The 18,644-nt window shown below is 42.3% G+C and overlaps 1 protein-coding gene across 2 annotated transcripts in view; it reads left to right on the forward strand.

Moving 5' to 3' along the window:
* LOC146139589 (cytospin-A-like) overlaps positions 1 to 18,590 on the forward strand; it is a 60,190-nt gene extending 41,600 nt beyond the window's left edge. For both annotated transcript variants that reach the window (XM_083392908.1, XM_083392909.1), the window contains exons 8-19: positions 1,349 to 1,492; positions 10,467 to 10,718; positions 11,069 to 11,242; positions 11,848 to 11,967; positions 13,224 to 13,418; positions 14,026 to 14,155; positions 14,647 to 14,846; positions 15,360 to 15,783; positions 16,235 to 16,339; positions 16,776 to 16,987; positions 17,494 to 17,655; positions 18,131 to 18,590. In XM_083392908.1, the coding sequence (XP_083249034.1) occupies positions 1,349 to 1,492; positions 10,467 to 10,718; positions 11,069 to 11,242; positions 11,848 to 11,967; positions 13,224 to 13,418; positions 14,026 to 14,155; positions 14,647 to 14,846; positions 15,360 to 15,783; positions 16,235 to 16,339; positions 16,776 to 16,987; positions 17,494 to 17,655; positions 18,131 to 18,280 (2,268 nt within the window). In that variant the 3' untranslated portion in view covers positions 18,281 to 18,590. The remainder of the gene's footprint in view (positions 1 to 1,348; positions 1,493 to 10,466; positions 10,719 to 11,068; positions 11,243 to 11,847; positions 11,968 to 13,223; positions 13,419 to 14,025; positions 14,156 to 14,646; positions 14,847 to 15,359; positions 15,784 to 16,234; positions 16,340 to 16,775; positions 16,988 to 17,493; positions 17,656 to 18,130) is intronic.
* The last annotated feature ends 54 nt before the right edge of the window (positions 18,591 to 18,644 follow it).

Below are 18,644 nucleotides of genomic sequence, written 5' to 3' on the forward strand. Positions count from 1 at the left end.
TTTTTTTCTACATACTGGCAAGACTATGCTTGGTCACTTTTACCTTGGTAAAGGGTTGCAAAATGCCTTAGTTTGCGGTGGAAAAAGCAACTGCTTCAAAAAGTTACAATCTTTACTGGATTGGCTTTTTGTCATCCAGAAGTGTAAGTTATTACTTAAAAAGGAAAGGGATTTGCGTATGATCCTGCATTTATTTTATACTTCATTATGTTCCTCAAATGAATGCTCGACGCAGTTTTCATAGAAGTGAAAAAATAAAATCGAAGGTTAATAGAATTACAACACAACGAGTATAGAAATGCAATTACAAGTTAAATTTACTCAAAAATTCTCCTAAGAAAGTTATAAATTTAGACAAGAGAATGGGAAAACCGCTATTTTCGTCACTTATACGCTTCTACCGGATTTTGAGCCACTCTTTAAATAGGGCAAGAAATCAGTTTCGAAATAGCGCCCTTCGTTGCAATTTAGAAACTCTTAATTCGGTCGCGCATCGTGCACTTTTATACGCCACTATTTCTGCCACCTTCGTGACTTGAGTGAGCAACTGACACCTCGACTAGTGTATTGCAATACGCACTTGTTGATCAGCGAACGCACAGCCCCATCAAACACCCCGATTGTTCGCTGAAACTGCATCAATCAAAAACACCTCAATTTATCTACTTCCTTCTGAGACAAAGGTCGACCAGCGTATATGCCGTAAATACCGGGCAAAAACCTTCACGAGTCGCTATTTGCCTTTTGACGCAGCTCTTTGATTAGATTTTATTGCTTGCCGAGTTTGCGCGAACGGCGGTCACGATTTCCACACAGGAGCTTTGCATTGCGTCGAAAGCGTTTTGCTACCGAAGCATATTTTGCAGCAACTGTTCATCCAGTACAGCTGGGGCCCAACTTTCGCTATAGTTTTTTTGTGCGTCACACATTATCTCGTTTCCGATTCCGCACTCGCCCCCGCTTTAACGTTACGCCAAGCGCGACTTGTGTAATATGCACTGTGCAACATCTCAGTGTAGATGTGCTGGGAGATTCAATTAGAAAGGAACGAGTGCCAAAGTTGCTACAGATTTGATGTTTTTGTCAAACCAGGCTTTTTTAATCGAGGTATTAAGGAATAAGTTGTGTAAGGTAAAATAAAATTCCTTAAATTGTAGTCTGTAAATCTTTTAAATGACATAACCATTGGAGTGATTTTTAAAACTTCTCGACAGTGCAGCAAAAAGACACCAGAAATAGGTTTAAATTTTAGTTGTACATATAAAGCCAAGCGGTAGCCCTTTATGTACAGCCCACTTTCGAAAAGCCATTAGAACGTTTGTAAACCGTGATTTATTGACCACTACAGGAGCTGACCGACCTGCAGAAGTCAGTTCCCGAGCTGACCATCGACAACGACCGACTGCAAAAGGAGAAGGACTTCCTCATGGTGAAGCTGCAGCTGGCTGAGAAGAAGCTCAGTGAACAAGCAGCCGAGGCCGAACACTTAAGGGTGAGTGGATCGAAATTCATGACCAATCATGACCAACTATTCATTTAAATAGAGGGATCAGGTGGCACTGTATAAAGACAAATTGTATTGAATTCTCGACCAGCTTTAGCACCAACGTGCTTCATCAGGTCATTTCTAATTTGACCTAATGAAGCACAGTTGTGCGAAAGCTTGTCGAGAATTTAGTACAACTTGTCTTTATACAGTGCCCACGATCCCTCTATTTAGAATTAGACAAATACGAGTCGACCATATACCAGGATTGCTAATCATTTAATCTTTTGCTCGAAGTTATTATTTGAGTCCACGTTCGCCAGTAACTATACAGTTTCGGCTGGGTCGGGTTTAATGCACAAGGGGCCTGATCACTAAAAAATGGAATCTACCAATTGGAAAATAAGTGTATAGAAAAACTGAAAGCTTTTGGATGTTTTCCTAAAATTGTGTATTAATGCCCACAAGGCTCAAAAAAAAAAATTCCGTTTAATTAATGGTTCTCACTAATTATTGATTTGTGAAACATCACCCGAATACCTTGGCAAAAATTATTGTGTAAGCCATCAGGGTTCAATTAACGAAACTGGAAACCTTTCCAAAGCGGAAAAAAAGCAACGATAAATGAAAGCGCAAACAAAAACGCCAAAGTTTGTTTTTTGGTGGCATTTGGCCAACTGTATATTTAGGAAGTGACGTGAAAGCGAAATTGGGTGTTGCTGCGAAACATCGCCTTGCCTTAGTTCGGGGAACCTCTTTAACTCGGCCGAACCGCCCCATAACCTAAAGCAGTGAAAAGGTCGCTTCCGAAGGGCGTCGAATAAGCAGCTCTCATTTCAGAATAACCTCTTGCCGTGCATTGTTTTGGCCCGCAAAATATCCGCTCTAGCTCACGAATTGCCATCCCATTCACATATATGGGCAACCGCTCCTTACTTTTGCTTAGCTTGGCTTTTGTTTTTTTAGCAGTAATTAGCCAGTTGTATGGACACATTTATTTTTGGCTTTGGAGACCATAACATTGGCGAACGCAACTATTTTATCTAAGATCTAACTGCTAAGTCTGCTCTTCTTGCAGAAGTAGGCTATGTTTTAAAGGACTGTTTAAAAAATTTAATAGACCGTTATTATCCTTAAATCAATTTGAAAGGCGCTTTGCATGGGCATTTGGGCAAAATGTGGTCATTTTCTCAAAAAACAGAATCGCCATATAAAGTGAGAATATATAGCTTTTCACAGTAGCCATGTAAACCGGCTTGATGGTCATTCGGACCCAAATGTCACCGGACACTTGTCACCGAGCATCATCGCTGACTCACGAAACTTCAAACTAAGTTTTACTTTTCCCGTTAAGGCGCCTCACAGGTAGCAAATCAATTGCTCACTCATAACGAGATTGGTCATCCCATCCCTGCACACACAAGCACACACGAGCACAGATCACCTTCTGCAATTAACAAGCGCACCCTTCAGTGTAGAACAATTCATGTATCCTGAAAATAGTCGCCAAGTTATCACGTTTGCACCCGTCTGCCCCTCCGTGCCTTTTTTTGCTAGAGCGCGCTACAAAAACCTTGCATTTGGTGTTGTTGTTGTTGTTGTTGTTGTTAATCTGTTGTTGCGCGACGTCCAAATCCCAATTAGGTCGTTTTCGACTTCATTCCTGCAGCGCCAGGCAGAAGCCCACTTGTTTATGTTGCGGCAGCGCAGCGAAAAGGACTCGCCGGTCAGTATGCACCCGGCTAAACCCACTCGCCATTAGGGATTAGGGCCGTTGATTGCGCCCTGTGTAAGCATTTGAGAGCGCGCTGCCGCTAGTTCGTCGATTTTCGCTCAATAAACGCGAGTTTAAGCGTTCGTCGAGCGTAGCTGTGAATCGACCGCAACGCTAAAACTGGACGGACGTCGATACGCCATTGTTTGCACGGGTGAGGTTGAGAAAACAGACAAGTTCGTTGAACCAAGGGGCATGCTAGTTTTACCCCATGGACCCATGGTGCCTAAGAGCAAGTCAAAGTTAGCTAAGCGAAAGAGAATGAAAGAGACAAGTCGTGCGAAAATAAGAGAAAGAGAGGTCAGAGCTACCTTTTTCTTTTTTCCTTCGCTGCGAATCTTTAGCTTCTCTCTCGGCGCGAAGGCGGCTCATATGTCGCCGAGCCTTGCGGGGGCGAGTGTATAGGCTCAGAACAGTTACAAAGCCTGTGAGAGTGTGTAGTGTGCAGCCGTTGTATCCGCCGAGCTAAAGTACAGTAGTCCGGCGTGGGATCTCAGGAAATGCGTTGGCCTGGCCGCGCTAAACCGACGTGGCGTGAGTCTCTCTTTTTACCCATTAGTTATAGACCGGCTACGGTTAGCGGCGCTTTCTTTTAAGTATTAATAACAACAACAACATGAGTAGTCTCCGATTTACCAGGCGTTCCGGCCTTGCTGTTTTCGCTTGTTTACAGCGGACAACGCATCGCCGTATTGAACTTCGAGTGCGAGCCACCAGGTTTGTTTAGGTTTCGAACTGTTTGTTGTTGCTGTTGTCGTCGTACAGGTTTCTTTGGTTTAGATTGGGCGATCGTTGGTCAGCATAAGAGCAAAGGGTTGACCGAATAACAAAACACCCATATATGTCAAGAATAAGAAGCGACAAAATGAACTGTTTGGTAGGTGTCACAGCATTCCAGTTGGACAGATAAAAGTTAGATTTTAAAGAATAGTCAGAGATTATGTTTAGGCGTGTAGACCCTTTCGTCAAAGGAAGTACTTTGTAACAGGCATATAGTTACAGACTTAGTTCGACAGTTAAAAGTTAGTTTATGGTAGCGATTTTGTTTAGATTTTTAGACTCTGTCGTCTAAAGGCGTACTTTGGAACACGAAAATGCTGTTAAGGTGTTTCGTAATGCCTTGCTTTAGCGATTACGTTACCTCCCCTGTTATGTGGAAACCTTATGCTTGGGAACTTTGAGCCCCGCTTCTTGCAAGGCCAGCTATAGTTTGCTTCAATTGTTCCGGGTGCCTTGTTTAATACGCAATTGCGCGCGGCTATGTTGCCAAAATCACATACCGCCAGTTGCACAGAAACTTTACAGTAGACAAAAGGCAGATGGCTTAAATTTGTTTTTTGCGCCATTCAAAACTGCATTTTGGCCAGTTGACAGTATATTATTCAATGATCTATTTCCTGGCTAATTTATTAGTTTAGTCATTGCCAGTAATCTGTAGCGCTTTTTTTTGTGGTTTGTACCGTAGTATTACGTTTTCGTAGATTTTAGGTGGGTTTATTTATGCATGTTTAAAATGCAATAATCACAGATAGACACTTCATACTCGTTTTTTTTTTACTAAATGGTTTCGCCGAGGCGCTGTGACGCAATTGCAATTCTGCATCGTGCCATTTCGGCCGCTTTCTTTATTGTGACGTAACGCCGCGTCGTGCTGGAGACCTTGATTTGAACGTGACATATGCTCACAATCGTGCGCGCTAAAAACACCGCCAGCAAAGCAGAAAAATTGACATTTTCAGTCTTCCCAATTTGCCTTTTCCGATTGCCGTCAAATTCCAGTCAGTGCACCACTGATAGGTTGACCCCCCTCAACCTATCACGCATCGAAAGGTTATCTGGGTTCTGGCAGACGTGCACTCCTGTTGTGGCGCAGACAAGAAAGGGCCACTTGTTTTTTTGTGTGTGACTCTTAGTTCGCCGGGCGCTCGAATTTAGCGCGGTGCAACGGGGTTTTGGGTGGTTGTTGACACCGTCGCAAGTGTCGCGTGTTTTTTGCTGGAAACTTTCCAGAAGCAGAGAGTTTTACGACCCGTTTTCAACAGGCTCGTTTTTATCCTTTAAGTTACAAGTTACCGCGGAAATTACTTTTACCGCGGAAAATTTTTCAGAAGCTGGAAGTGTTGCGACTGTCTTTAGCAGGCCACTCATTGATATAAAAGGTTCTCAGTTTCGTCTGAAATTACCTAATAATCGTTGTGGGAAAAATGTGCCCCGGAGGTTTCCTTTTCCAAACGCACGTTCGACATTGCAACGTGTATTTTCGTTTTCGTCTAATATAAACAACCAACCCCTGTTTAGCCATTTGTCTTCGGTCAACTTGTTCATGTGGTCAGCTTCGGTTGTGTATTCCAGCAATTTGTAGCCAGAACGTTTCAAAGTGCCACCTATTCGCGCCAATTACGCGGTTATGATTTCGATCGGCAATTAGTTTGACGGCGTACAGTATAGCCCACTCGAAATCGTGAACTATTACAAATTGGGCGAGTTCACACATGAAAGGCAATTTACCGGCAGCGTTTATGTCATTTTTAAAGAAGGAACACGTAATGCGTTAATAAAGTTAACAATGTTTAAATGTCACGTTAAGTAACGAAATTGGCTTCGGGCATGTTAATTCCACACATAACTAGTTGTTTGGGTTTTATAATTAGATGACGAGCTTAATGATTTTAAGGCAAATCGTTTTCGAACGCAAGTACGTTAATTAATATGTGCAAAAAAATAGCTTCGTAACACTAGTTTGGTTAATTAGAATTCAATATATTGCCCTTTCGTTCGATATTTCGTTAAGGTAAGACAAGTTGGTCTTATGCTAAGTAAACAACATTTCCTGTCAAATTAGTGTGCCCGAAAATAGAACACGTACGACCTCCGGTTTGCATTTTGCTAAATTTGTTTTAAACGAACGCCAGGTGTCCAATTTTACGTCATTTCTTCTTCAGTCAGTTTATAATTTAGGTTTCTTCTACATAGCTCGAGTTTCTCGTTCTTGATGTAAAAATTGCGCGAAAAAGAGAGAAAAATTTGGATTTGTACTCTTTGATGCTGGCTTTGTGTTACGTAGCGATCGAACTTAGCCTGTATAGAGAGGCAGCCAGCAGCCGTCGTCCGCTATCGATTGCATTTCGCCGCTCCTGCCTCTATCGATCCGATTTTTCTACCGAGAGCCTCGCTCACGCATTGCAATATATTGCCGCGCCGCCAAATTGCGTTTCCCAACCCTCTCCTGACGGCTCGGTAATTAGAGGTTGCAGCAGCACCACGGCCGCCTTTTCTTTTGCAGCATTTTGCCTAATTAGGTTCCACGGCGCTGTTTTTGCCCTTATTTTATGTCGCTAACAAGCCGTTGCAAATCTATACAGCGGTGTTATACTGAACTTGTTTTAGCAAAGGATTCAAGCGTACAGATTTTTTCAGGTCCGGCCAACGCGTTACATTTTTTGATATATATTTTTTTGGAAGCAAAACGCGATTTATTGTCCAGCTAGTGGTAAAATCTGTATCCTTTTCTGTGCATCGAAAATGTCACTCAACGTACCGCAAAGAGTTAATCATTTTTTCAGTAAACCTGGCTTTTGTTTAACGTCCACATTTAAAACTTAAAAAGACCGCTCGTTGAGTAGCCCTTTATGCAGGCTCGCGTTCTATTCTGGTATGCTAAAATTGAAACAAAACTTGCATTCGGGACAAGCTTAATTGATGGTGCGCTGACCTGAGCTAGGTGCACAGGCCTTTTTGTTTGTTGTTCTTGCATTTCGATCGCTTTAATCCGCACTTTGCCCGCCGATAAACGACCCACGTATTTACACAGCCGAGTCGTTTGCCCGCATTGAAATAAATAAGCGACATCAGGTCAAAGTCGCATCGTGCACTTGCCTTGACCGAGTGGCTTGCCGCGTGCCGCATTTTGACTTATGCTTCAAATGCTCCATCGCTGGCCTTGGCCGCTAGGCTCGCTTGAACATTAACTAAACCGCTGGTTCTTAAACGCTTCACCTGCAGCAACCTCTTTGTTTGTTTAAAAAACTAATGAAGAACCCCATTGTTCATTATTTGTTTAAACCGGTAAAAAAACAATACTAACGTGTTAAGTATTTACAAGCAGTCTAATGGTTTATTTGTTTTTAAAAGTTATTAAGAAGTATGTGCTATGGCTTATATATTTTGTCATTTAATCAATTAAAGAATGTGCGCACCCGGTTTAAGAACGCCTAAATAGCTGTTAATTTTTTTTTCGGTTTTTAGTTCGGTACCCCGGGTATACTTATAAGTACATTACCAACGCCGGGTTAATATCCGAATTATTTTTCGTCGGTGTATTAAAAGTTAAACATTAACCATCCCACGTCCGTGTGGGGGTGGCCTGTTGCTCATTTAATGCTTTTCCACGTCGTCGTAAACTTTTTCTGCGCCGCCGTTGACGTTTGTTGGCTTTTGGTCGGGATTGCGAAATTCACTTGCAATGTTACCGACAAAACACAACCCTTGTTACATTGTGCGCCTGTTAGGCCTTATAAGGTGCCCTGCGAACCAAACCTAATACTTTCGCTTTCGAATGCGAAAAACAACAGCCTTTTAAAAAGTCGGTGGAAAGAGAAAGTGTCGGGGGTTTCTGCGAGTTGGAAAAACAACTGTCCCCGTTCTATTTTCGAGCGAAGTTTAGCGCCTGAAAGGTTGCATTTCCCCGTCGTCTCGCGAATCTGCGGTAAATTCCTGTTTGTGGCGAGTGCAGGCTTCCTCGCGCGCGCAACTCGACGTCATCCGAGCGTTGTCCTTCCCCTAATGCCGTCAGTTGTCGACGGGCAATTTCGTTGACGGCTAAGTTGAGTGGGAACTTCGGTTTAGTTTTTCCCCACATCTGGATTGATTGCATTTTCCTCGAAATTTCGAGAATACCAGAGTGGTTGACGCCCGCGTTGACGCTATAGGCAGAGTTCAGTTTCGAACTCCCGCGTATTTTCCCTGGGCTGCAAGTTTTCAGTCGTAAAAGCTCCGAGAACGCTTTTTTGGCGGCTTTGTTCGCTTACAAAAGCAGCGGACTCTTGTCCGACTATCTGTGTCGTGCACCAGGCCTGATAAAAAGAGCAGAAGAACTGTGCGTCGAAAGTTTAAAATCTCCTTTGCTCGGTATATAGTAGAACCTAGTTAAGTTGAGAAGACGGAAAGCGTTGGGTAAACATGAGGTAATATCGAACCCCATATGTGGTTAGGACGATAAATTTTGTGGACGTGTCGAACTTTCTAATACGAATTAAATCTTATTCGAAGCATCCACATAATGTTGCCTTCTTTAGTATGAGCTTCGATATTTTTCTGCCGAAGTTGTTTACTTGTTTTGCGATCCCTTTCCGTCGCAACAAGTCGTACGAGCTACAAGACTAACGCGTGTAATACAAGGCCGACGGCATGTCGCCCCACTCTGCCATGAGCAGCAACAGCAGGCGTGCAGCTGTTTTGGAATGCCGGCACCCGGTTCCCGCTCTTGATGGCGCTCGTAAAGCGGTCAACGGAATTCTTTTCCGACCTCTTTAGCCTTGTGGCCGCCGCGTGTGTGGCTCAGCTAACTGAAGTCGCGACTTGAGTGTCGCCTGTGTGCTTAGCCTTAACGTCCCCGGGATTTGAGTTATGCGTTATGCGAGCGCTCGTTTTAGTTTTATAGTGTGGCTTCAAGTTACATGAGGGAATATTGGTAATTTATTGGTCGCGTGTTGCATTGGGAGTAAGTGTTCGCGTTTGAAGGCGTTTAATTAGGAGAAATTTCTCATTGCTTTTATTGGATATTGTCTCTCGTTTACAACCTTTTGGGTTTATGTCAGTAGTAACAGGCAGCATTAAATACGGTAATCATGTCAGGCAGTATCAACCAGTATTACTTCAAAAAGATATACTATCTTGTGCCGCCAGGCCAAATCACAGGACTGCCTTTGACGTGCTTTTGTTTTTACGTTTAGCATACACTATACAATATAGGGTTTAGTTTTACGAGTAATAACAATTGTGGCGCGAATCCAAACTGGCTGCAATGATTCTGACCGAGTCGAGTATGCTGCAGAGTCCCATCCACGTCTCGTCTTCCCAACGACAAGTGAGTTCTATAGAACGTCCGGGGTTGGGGCGACTTTACAACATACACACATACAGATAACATACAGTTGTTGCCCTTGCATACTAAAAGTTGTTGCCCTTGCATACTAAAAGTTGTTGCCCTTGCATACTAAAAACTTATTATTACGAGAATTACTCTCCGCTTTATGCGAAATTTTGTCAAAAAAACGGGGTTAATATACGTATCATTAAATAGCGTAGCGGTGGCATTAAAAGCGTCTTAAATTGCGTAGGCTCATATTTCGAGTTTTAAGTGTTTTACTCTCATTCTGTGGTCTACGTCGGGCCACACTGCTTGGAATATATTACTAGCGTATGTGATTTTCAGCCCAGCTCGGGTTAACGTGTACCAACACGCGTACAACAAAAATCGTCGTTTCTCGCGACAAGGAAATGCCACCGCTACGCTGTTTACATTATGAGCTCATAAACGTAAACAAGCGCGAGAGCACGGCGACCGGGCATCGCCGTCATCATCACCGCCTTTTGTTGTTGCTTTTGTAACTATACAAAGATGCCTCGAAACGGAAGAACGCCGTTAAACCCAACAGCGCATACTTCCTTATGCAAAAGTACTTGCATCTTTGGAAACGCGCTTAGCACTCGGGAGAACTGCATCTCAAAATAGATAAGTTTTGGGCTTGCCCGTAAGTGTGTTGCAGATTTGGACGACTGCCACAATCTTTAGTAGTCTTTTAAGTAAATGCGCAAGTTATGCCAATAAACGTTTGGTATTGTTGAAATTTGCTGTCCAACCTAAGAGCAACGCCGCTTTTGATGGTTGTTTAAACAATGGCACTTCCCCGAAAACTCTTTGAGCAAATCGTCCGAGCGATACTCACTACTCGTCCGAGTCGAATGACGCCCAAAAGTAGACTCCATTGCCAATAAAATAGCACTCGAGTAAAAACTCGATCCGAAAACAAAAGCACATATTTGACATCAAAAAGTGAACATCGTTGCCTTTCCAAATACCGCAGCTGTAAAGTAAAACAAACTAAATCCCCCAAAAAACAAAAGTGCATCTTTCAAAATTCACCCAAAGCGCCAAAAAAGTGACCTCGAATTGACCCGGCTCCTTTTTCTCTTCTCTCTCGCCAGGCGTTGGTCTCGGATCACCTGGGCGACGACGCGAACCACAGCGACCTGAAGCAGCAGTACGTGCATCTTCTCAATGAGCGGGAACAGCTCATCCAAATCCAGGAGTCGATGAGCAAGGAGCTGCGCGGCTCCGAGGAAGAACGCAAGAAGTCCCAGGACCTCCAGGACGCCTTCAAGGAGCGCCTCCGCCATCTTGAAAGAGAGCTCTCGCAGTCCAATACCGAGAAGTCACTACTCGAGAAAAAAGTCAAGGTGGGTCGCTGGTCTGCGGTCTTGAATTCTAAAATAATATTTTTTTTCACAAAATTTTGTATTTTGAACCTAATTTTTTAGGACCAGGCAAAAAATAAAAAAGTGCCTAACCGTTGGGCATTTTTCGATGATTTGTCGAAATTCAGTCAATGCTTCTTGCATTTTTCTTCGACGAATTTTCTGTTTGTGGCCCATTTTTTTAGCACACTGTCTATTATGACGACACAGAATATGAATTTCAAAAAATGCCCAACAATCCAGATTTGCCTATAACTTTATTTGATACACTATATGCATTTAAAACAAGCTATCCATTACTCCGCTTGCCTAAAAAAACGATTCGTTGCTAGGAAACCAAGGCGACGATGGAGGAAGAGCACAGTGACGTTGTGCAGCGGCTTGAGGAGGAACTGCGCAAGGAGCGGCAGCGAGTGACCACGATCACGGACACGCTCCAGGCTCCCGGAGTGGATGCAGGGAAGAGCATGATGGAGCTCGTCGACTCACTACAAGGAGAAAAGCAGGTTTGTGTTAAAACGGAGGGATTGGAGGATTAACGTTTTGTTCATGGGAGAAGTTTGGGAGAATATGCGAATTGCGAACCACAAAGGGTGGAAAATAGATATAAAAACAACTTTATTCAAAAAGATCACAATATACTTTCTGCGTAACACTAGTATACTGCTCTTTTTGAACAAAAGTTTTAGATATTTGTAATACCCATTGTGGTTCTGTTTGGATCTTACGATATGGATAGGAAATTAATAACTAACAGTGTTGGATAGGCTTAGGTCCCAATATAAACAATAAAAATAATGGCGATATTCATATTTTGTCAACTAGTTTGTTTTTATAGGTTTTATATTTTGGCAAGTTATGTTCAAAAGTTGCCTAATCAGTTTCGAAAATGACTAACCTTGTTAGCGTTCAGTTAAATAAAAAATGGAAAGGCGCCAAAGAATGTTTAGTTTGCGGTTTCCGTGATAAATTAAACTAAAAATATCGGCTTGAAACCTATAACAACCTGTTCAACTCAAGGCTTGGTATATTTTTAAGTAACGTACTCTGCGTTGTGGCTAAATCTCCCAAAAACTCATTTTAACCATTTTCACATCACTTCATTCCACAGGAGCTTGAAGATCGCCTTCTGCTTCTCGAAGACGACTTCAACCAGTGTCAAAACGAGAACGAAAAGTTGGACGCGCGAGTCGCCGAACTCGAGGAGGACTTGGAAGCAACCAGAGCCAGAGTGAGTATCTTCATTTTTGCTATGTAAAGTTGGTTCGCACTAGACGTCAAGTTTACACAAAAACGGCAAATTTCCTTGCTTCTAACCGAAATATTTCAACTTTTCGCAACCAAAATCGTTTTTTAAAGAACGTTTTACTTTAACGTCATTCGCGTCTAGTGCGAACCAACCCTAACGTGTGAAAAACGCACACGCAAAGGCTTTATTTTCGCAGTGCTTACGGTTTGTTTCACTGCTCAACCTTTGCGAATTGGGCAGAGCAGTGCCGTCTGGCCTTCCACAATTTGCGTTCAATTTTGTCGGAAATTGTTTTTCCTTTCCTCTTTTCCGCAGTCTGTCCCTTCGTTGCCCCCGAATCATTTAATTCCCCGTCGGTTGCAGATCGTGCAAGAATGGCCCGCTGTTTTGGCAGCTCACTGAAAGAGCGCAATTTTGCATTTTGCAAACGTCAACCTAAAAACGTGACCCGTGTCCTTCGCCAGCACGAAAAATAATAATATTGTGGAATGTTTTTTGAACACGCCGTCGATCAATTCAAATCTAAAAACAAGGCCAACCCGCTAAAAAACACACGGATATTGGCAGTTCCGCGAATAGGCTTTTTTATATTTAAATCAGTCTGCAAAAAGGCGCGCAGAAGCGAAAATAACCCGACTGCGTGTTTTTTGCAAAATAAAGGATGATCCTTGACACATATTTGGCGCCGATTCGTGATTGACAGGGTATAATCTGACGTCTTATTTAAGATGCGTGATTGTAGTTTCGAGCAACGAGTGAATACTTGTTTCTGCGTGTCTAGACCATTATGACTGTCTGACGAAATGGCAAGTAACGAAAGACCATGTACAGAAAATAGGCATATGAGAGGACTTTATGAGATTCTATTATAGGCCGATTTAATATTGGATAAAATAAACGTGGTAATTTTGTGTTATGCATTCGATTATGTTTGATAGGATGTTATGACAAACATTGACCAAAATACGCTGTGTATCCTAAAATTTCAATCAATTTTCCTATCACGTAGTACCAAAACTTTCTCCCAAGAAGCTTTTTAGTTGGCTATGTAGGCAGCTGAATATGACGACACAACAACAAATTTGAACGATGCAAAACAGCTTATTATATAGTTAAGATGCACTACTTTCTATTCATTACTTTCTATTGTTTTAATCAAATCCCTCTTTCAACGCATTCGAGCTATCCGATCCAGCTTCCCATATTTCTCTTTCATAATTTACCTTCTTCTCTTCCAGGCCAACAATGACCTCTCCGAGCTGTCGGAGCTGATCGATCGCCTCCAGGAAGACCTGAAGATCAAGCAGGCGAGCCTGGATGAAGTGAACGACACGCTCTTTGTGATGGAGGACTCGGTGGAACAGCACATTGCCGTCAAGAAACACGACAACCACATAATCGGACAGCTCAACAACCAGATCTCCAACCTCAAGGTAAGGAAGTCGAATCCTTTTTTTCTTTTTATTGTATCTTGATTTAAACGACGGTGGATTTTGAATTGATATGTGTTAGTTTTTTCATTTTATTTTTTGGTCGAAAAATATGCTGTGTTATTTTGGCACCTCCTAGCAAACTTGCTTTGTGTAAAATATGCTTTGAAATGATATTGCCGGCGGTAGTTTATAAGTTAAACTTTGATGGATTTGAAGAGTATTTGTTAGGGTTTGTATTTCATTGTTTTGTCTTAAAATACATTTCCTTTAGTTTTTTTGCATTTCCCAGATAAAAAGTGCTTTAAAAAGATATTCGATATATTACTACTGCGAATTGTATTAACTTACAGGCGGCTGTCATTGTGGCCATTATTTTATCGGCTGTAAAATTAGCGGAATATAATGTCATTTTTTGAATTGACTTTGTGTGCTTGATAGCCGTCGTAAACAACTACAATTATTCAATGAACCATGTACACACACATATGTTCAATAACTGTGATCAAGCCCTTCTGAATCTGCTTTTTGACCAACGATTACGGCTTACGTATCATTAGAACATGCAATGGCTTTCGGTAAACAACTACAACGGATTTCGTTTTTACAGGAGGAGCGCTTTCGCCTGGAAAAGGAAATCCAGCAGTTGAAGAAGGAGCAGCGCAACCAATCGGAGGAATGGAAGCAGTTCCAGGCCGACCTACAAATGGCCGTTATGATCGCCAACGACATGAAAGCAGGTAAAAAGTCATAATTTATTATATCGAAAAGCGTAGTTGATTTTTCTTACATCGGCATATTTTTTTTTCTGTGTTGGATGTGGGTTCTTTATTGGCCTGGTTACACGCGCAGGCTTGATTTTTTAAGCTAGCATTTTTTATATGAAAAAAAATATATGTAATTTTACTGACCTTAAAGAAATTGTTTAAAGAATTATCTCAGTTATAGATTTTATATTTTTGTCTGTTTTTGTCGTATTTTTCTTTGCAAAGCGGATTTACTATCTCGATAGCGGAATCCAACTAAGTCCAGATAAGACACATTAGTCCAAATTTGACAGTAAAATAAGTCCATTTAAAAAAAAATATATGGAAATATATGACCATATAAAAAATATATGACTCTTAAAAATACAAACCACCCTAAACCAGAAAACCTATAAACGTTATAAAAAATTGCTGCGCCGCATTACGATCGCCAGTAATCGTCCTCCTTTTCTTAATTTCTTCAGAAGTGCAGTCGGAGGTTGCCAAGCTGCGTGAAGACAACCAGGCCTTGGATGAAGCGGTCACCAAGCTCCAGGTGGAGAACGAACAGCTGAGGAGGAGAAGAGTGTCCTCCGTGTCCGCAAACTCCTCCGCCATCCTGGAGGCTGCCGCTCTTCGCCAGCAGAGGTCCACCATCGAGAACAACATCGCCGCCATCCGAGAGGTAGGTCCTCCGTTGCCAGTTGTGTTTTTGCCTAAAGCAATTGCGCCATTTGAGGAAGAAATATGTTGCATACACCTGATCCTTAAAGCCAAAACTCACAGAGTGATTTTAGTTCTGACGCCTATAAATCGCGTTACCTTGACTTGATAAAGGGATAAGTTTATAGAGGTATTCTACTTCAAGGTTTTGCGCATAATCTTTCTGTTACGTGGTAAAACTAACCTTCCCTTTTTCTCACCGCTATCTATACTGTTTAGCGCTTTAAATCCAAAAACACAATATTTTAAAGATCTTAAGTTGCTCAAATAAAGTCCTGGAAATTCGATTTTAATATAAAATACCCAAAATGATTACAACAAGTGCGCTTGAAAGAATCACCCGTTATCACTTTAATGATCAACAAAGAAACAGCCCAATAGTTCGTTGTATCGACTAAAGTAAAAATGTAAAATATTCCCCTATAGTCGCTTAAACTAGTCCAATTCATTCACAAATATCGCCCTTCTCACGCAGACCTACAAGCGACGAACCGGCGAGACTTCTCCTGGCGTCCAAAGTCTCATCAAGTCCTTCGACAACCAGTCTTCCGTCCCAGGGGAAGCCCCTTCGTCCCCGACGCGCGCCCAAACCCCGATGGCTCCGGCCCCAGCGTCTGCGCTGCCCCCGCCCACCGACCTGCCCTCCCCCGGGTTCAGCCCGGCCAAGGGGGCGCCCCAAGGCGGTAAAGTCCCTCCCCGTGCCGGATCCAGCCCCATCACGGCTACAGTGAGCCCGATGCAGCGCCACCACTCGATGAGTTCGATCACGACCGCTATGTCGCAAGGTGGCACCCCACCCTCGGCCTCCTTCGCCAACAAGCTCGTTCCCAGCTCGAACGGAGACTCTGCGGCCAGCAGCAAACCCGGGACGCCGGACAGCAGTCGTGGCAATGGCACCGGTGGGTTGGATTTTATGCTTGCTTTTTTATGTTTCGTGTTAAGTGTAAATCGCGATTGGTTGTTGTAAACACATAAAGTGTGATTCTTAACCAACAATTCGGTGCGAAATGCTATGCGAATCGCGATTTGTATAGGTTGACCAAACGTTGGTAAAGAATTACAATTACTAGAGGAGCTGTTTTTGATTAATATTACTATGCCGGATAGCAACTGTTTATATACACAAAGTGTGGTTTGATTCGCAAATGTATTAAGCTTGAAAATATAAATCATCGTTTTAGCATCCCACTAGAATACAACTCTTTTTCGCTTTGTCAAATTTTAAATTAAAATCCAACTGTTTGCGTCCAGTTTAAAGTGAAAGTTAACAGTTTAGGATAACCTACATGTTCGGTCCGAAACTGTTTTGCGCGTATTTTCATTCAAACGTTACCCTTTGTTTCGTCACAGTCTCCAGCACTGATCTGTCTCAGCTGTCGACCTTGCTGCGACGCAACTCCACGCAAGAGTTCGCGCGCAAAACGTCAACCGACGGAAGAAAGCCCCAGTTAAACGGTGAGTTTTAGGCTCTCGCCCCTCGCAAACTTTTTCGTCTCTAGAAATCATTTGCTAGGACTTTTTTTCTTAAAAAAAATTCCGTTTTTTCCTACCCCCGTAGTTTTTATCAAGCCTGTTTGTCGCAAACGACCAAGAAAAGTCAGCAACCAGTTAACGCGATAACGTGTAAAACACTTTTTTGTATGGATTAAGAAGCGATCCACTATATGCCAACCGTATTCGTGATGTTAATCAAACTAAAAAATATATATAAACGCGGAAAAGACTCATCACATTAAAAAGGTTAAACTCAAGTCGCTGAACTTTTTTGTGTTTTGCATCTCTCTTATTACCTCATTGATCTATTTTTTATCAAATGCTTCTCATATAATGCCCCAAGATCAATTCTGTAAATCCTAACTAGTATAAACATTACCCCCCTCTTTCCTTGCAGAAATCTACGACCGCCTGGGTCCCTCCACACCCGTATCTCGACACCCCAAGTCGACCGCCGTGCCCCCTAGCACCCCTAGCACCCCGGCCAACACCAAGCACCGGGGCCACCTGAACCAGACCCCCTCCACTGACCCCCTGGCCACGCTGGCCCGACGCTACGGCGGTTCCAAGAGGAACGCGCTGCTGAAGTGGTGTCAGGAAAAGACCCAGGTGGGATTTGTTTGTTTGTTTGTCTTTTATATGTTACTCCTGTCTCATTTTTAACCAGTTTTCTGTTCGCTTAACACTAATGTATTTCTTATATTACAAAAGTCCTGCATTGATGCGTGCTTTACGTTTTTTTATTTTTTAGCAGAGCCACCGGCGTTTATTCATTTTAACATTGTTTTAAGTAAAAGCTCTTCAAAGGCGTTAAAACAATCGACCTACTCAATCGACTTTAGTTCTGTTCAATATTTCCTGTTGTAAAACACTTTTTGCCTTGAAATAAATTTTAAAAATTTAACAAACAAAAAATATATTTATTTTGTTTCTCTTTATAAAATCAGTATAAATTTATTTCCTATCATGAAAACCCCTTTGCTTTTACATTATTTTAATCTTGTCGGCGAACTTGTCTAAAAAGATAAAAACAACAGCTTTTATATGGGACCTGTTATATTTCAAACGTTTCTTATTAATTCACCTTTAACACATTATCGCCTTCTTTCCCACAGTCGTACAAAGGCATCGACATCACAAACTTCAGCTCGAGTTGGTCGGACGGTCTTGCCTTCTGCGCCCTACTCCACTCCTATCTACCCGCCCACATCCCCTACGACTCGCTACTCCACACATTTCACAACGCGCCCGACGACAAGGCACGCTTCCAGCTGCAGGTAATATCGATATTCGGTCCGCTGGATTGTTTTGACTTTGCTGCTGTGGAATTTTAATGTATTTTTTGGTTCACGAATGAGGAAAACTTCGCCCTTTCATCCGAAAAGTTGACTTTAAAACGCCCGCTTATAGATTTTTGAGATAGCAAAGACGTACGCGCTTTGTGATCAATGACCCCTTACATGTCTCTCTATTTTGTCTCAAATATATCGTTGCGAAAATATACGTCCCCAACACGAAAATATCTTTCAACGCCTAGTTTGCGATTTACGGCGTCGCCATTCCAATTATAACGCCTTTAACATTTAACATTTGCTTTTATACGTTATACCGATCCTTAACGATCTACTTTCGGTTTGTTACCAGCTTTTTATTATAGTTCCCGAAAATCGAAACATCTGTATTCATTAGTCGTTGCTTTGGTTCTGACTGCTAACTTTTATCCCAAGTAAATCTGTCAATCACTTTTCGCAGGCCAAACACTTCCGCCTCGCCTTTGCGGCAGCAGAGAGCGTGGGAATCGAACCGACCTTGGCTGCGGAAGAGATGTCCAACAAGGACCGACCCGACTGGCAGCGCGTCATGAACTACGTCACAATGATCTACAAATACTTCGAGACCTGAACGTCGCAATGACGTCACTTGCTTCCGTTGCGCCATCGTCTCCCGTTCCTGGTCGCAAAAATCCTGGTTGTTGTATGACGTCACCGGTTTTGAGGTCATGCCTTACCGGAACTGACGCAGGATCTTTTTTGCGATGCTGGTGAAGCTGTTTTGGCTTTTCGTTTTTCTCTTTTTTCTGCTTCATTGTTTTTGCGAAATTTATATTTAAGGAATAGTTTTTATTTGCCACGCGTTGAATTTCGAGCGAGATGAAATGCTATATTATATATAACCGCGTATTTTTAAAGCACTCAAAATCGACAGAAAACTGCAAGTGAGAAAAAAAACAACGGCATTATATTTTAAACATTCGAAGAATATCAAC

The sequence above is a fragment of the Ascidiella aspersa genome, chromosome 6 (genome assembly GCF_963924565.1).
Source record: "Ascidiella aspersa chromosome 6, kaAscAspe10.2, whole genome shotgun sequence".
Lineage (NCBI taxonomy): Eukaryota > Metazoa > Chordata > Ascidiacea > Phlebobranchia > Ascidiidae > Ascidiella > Ascidiella aspersa.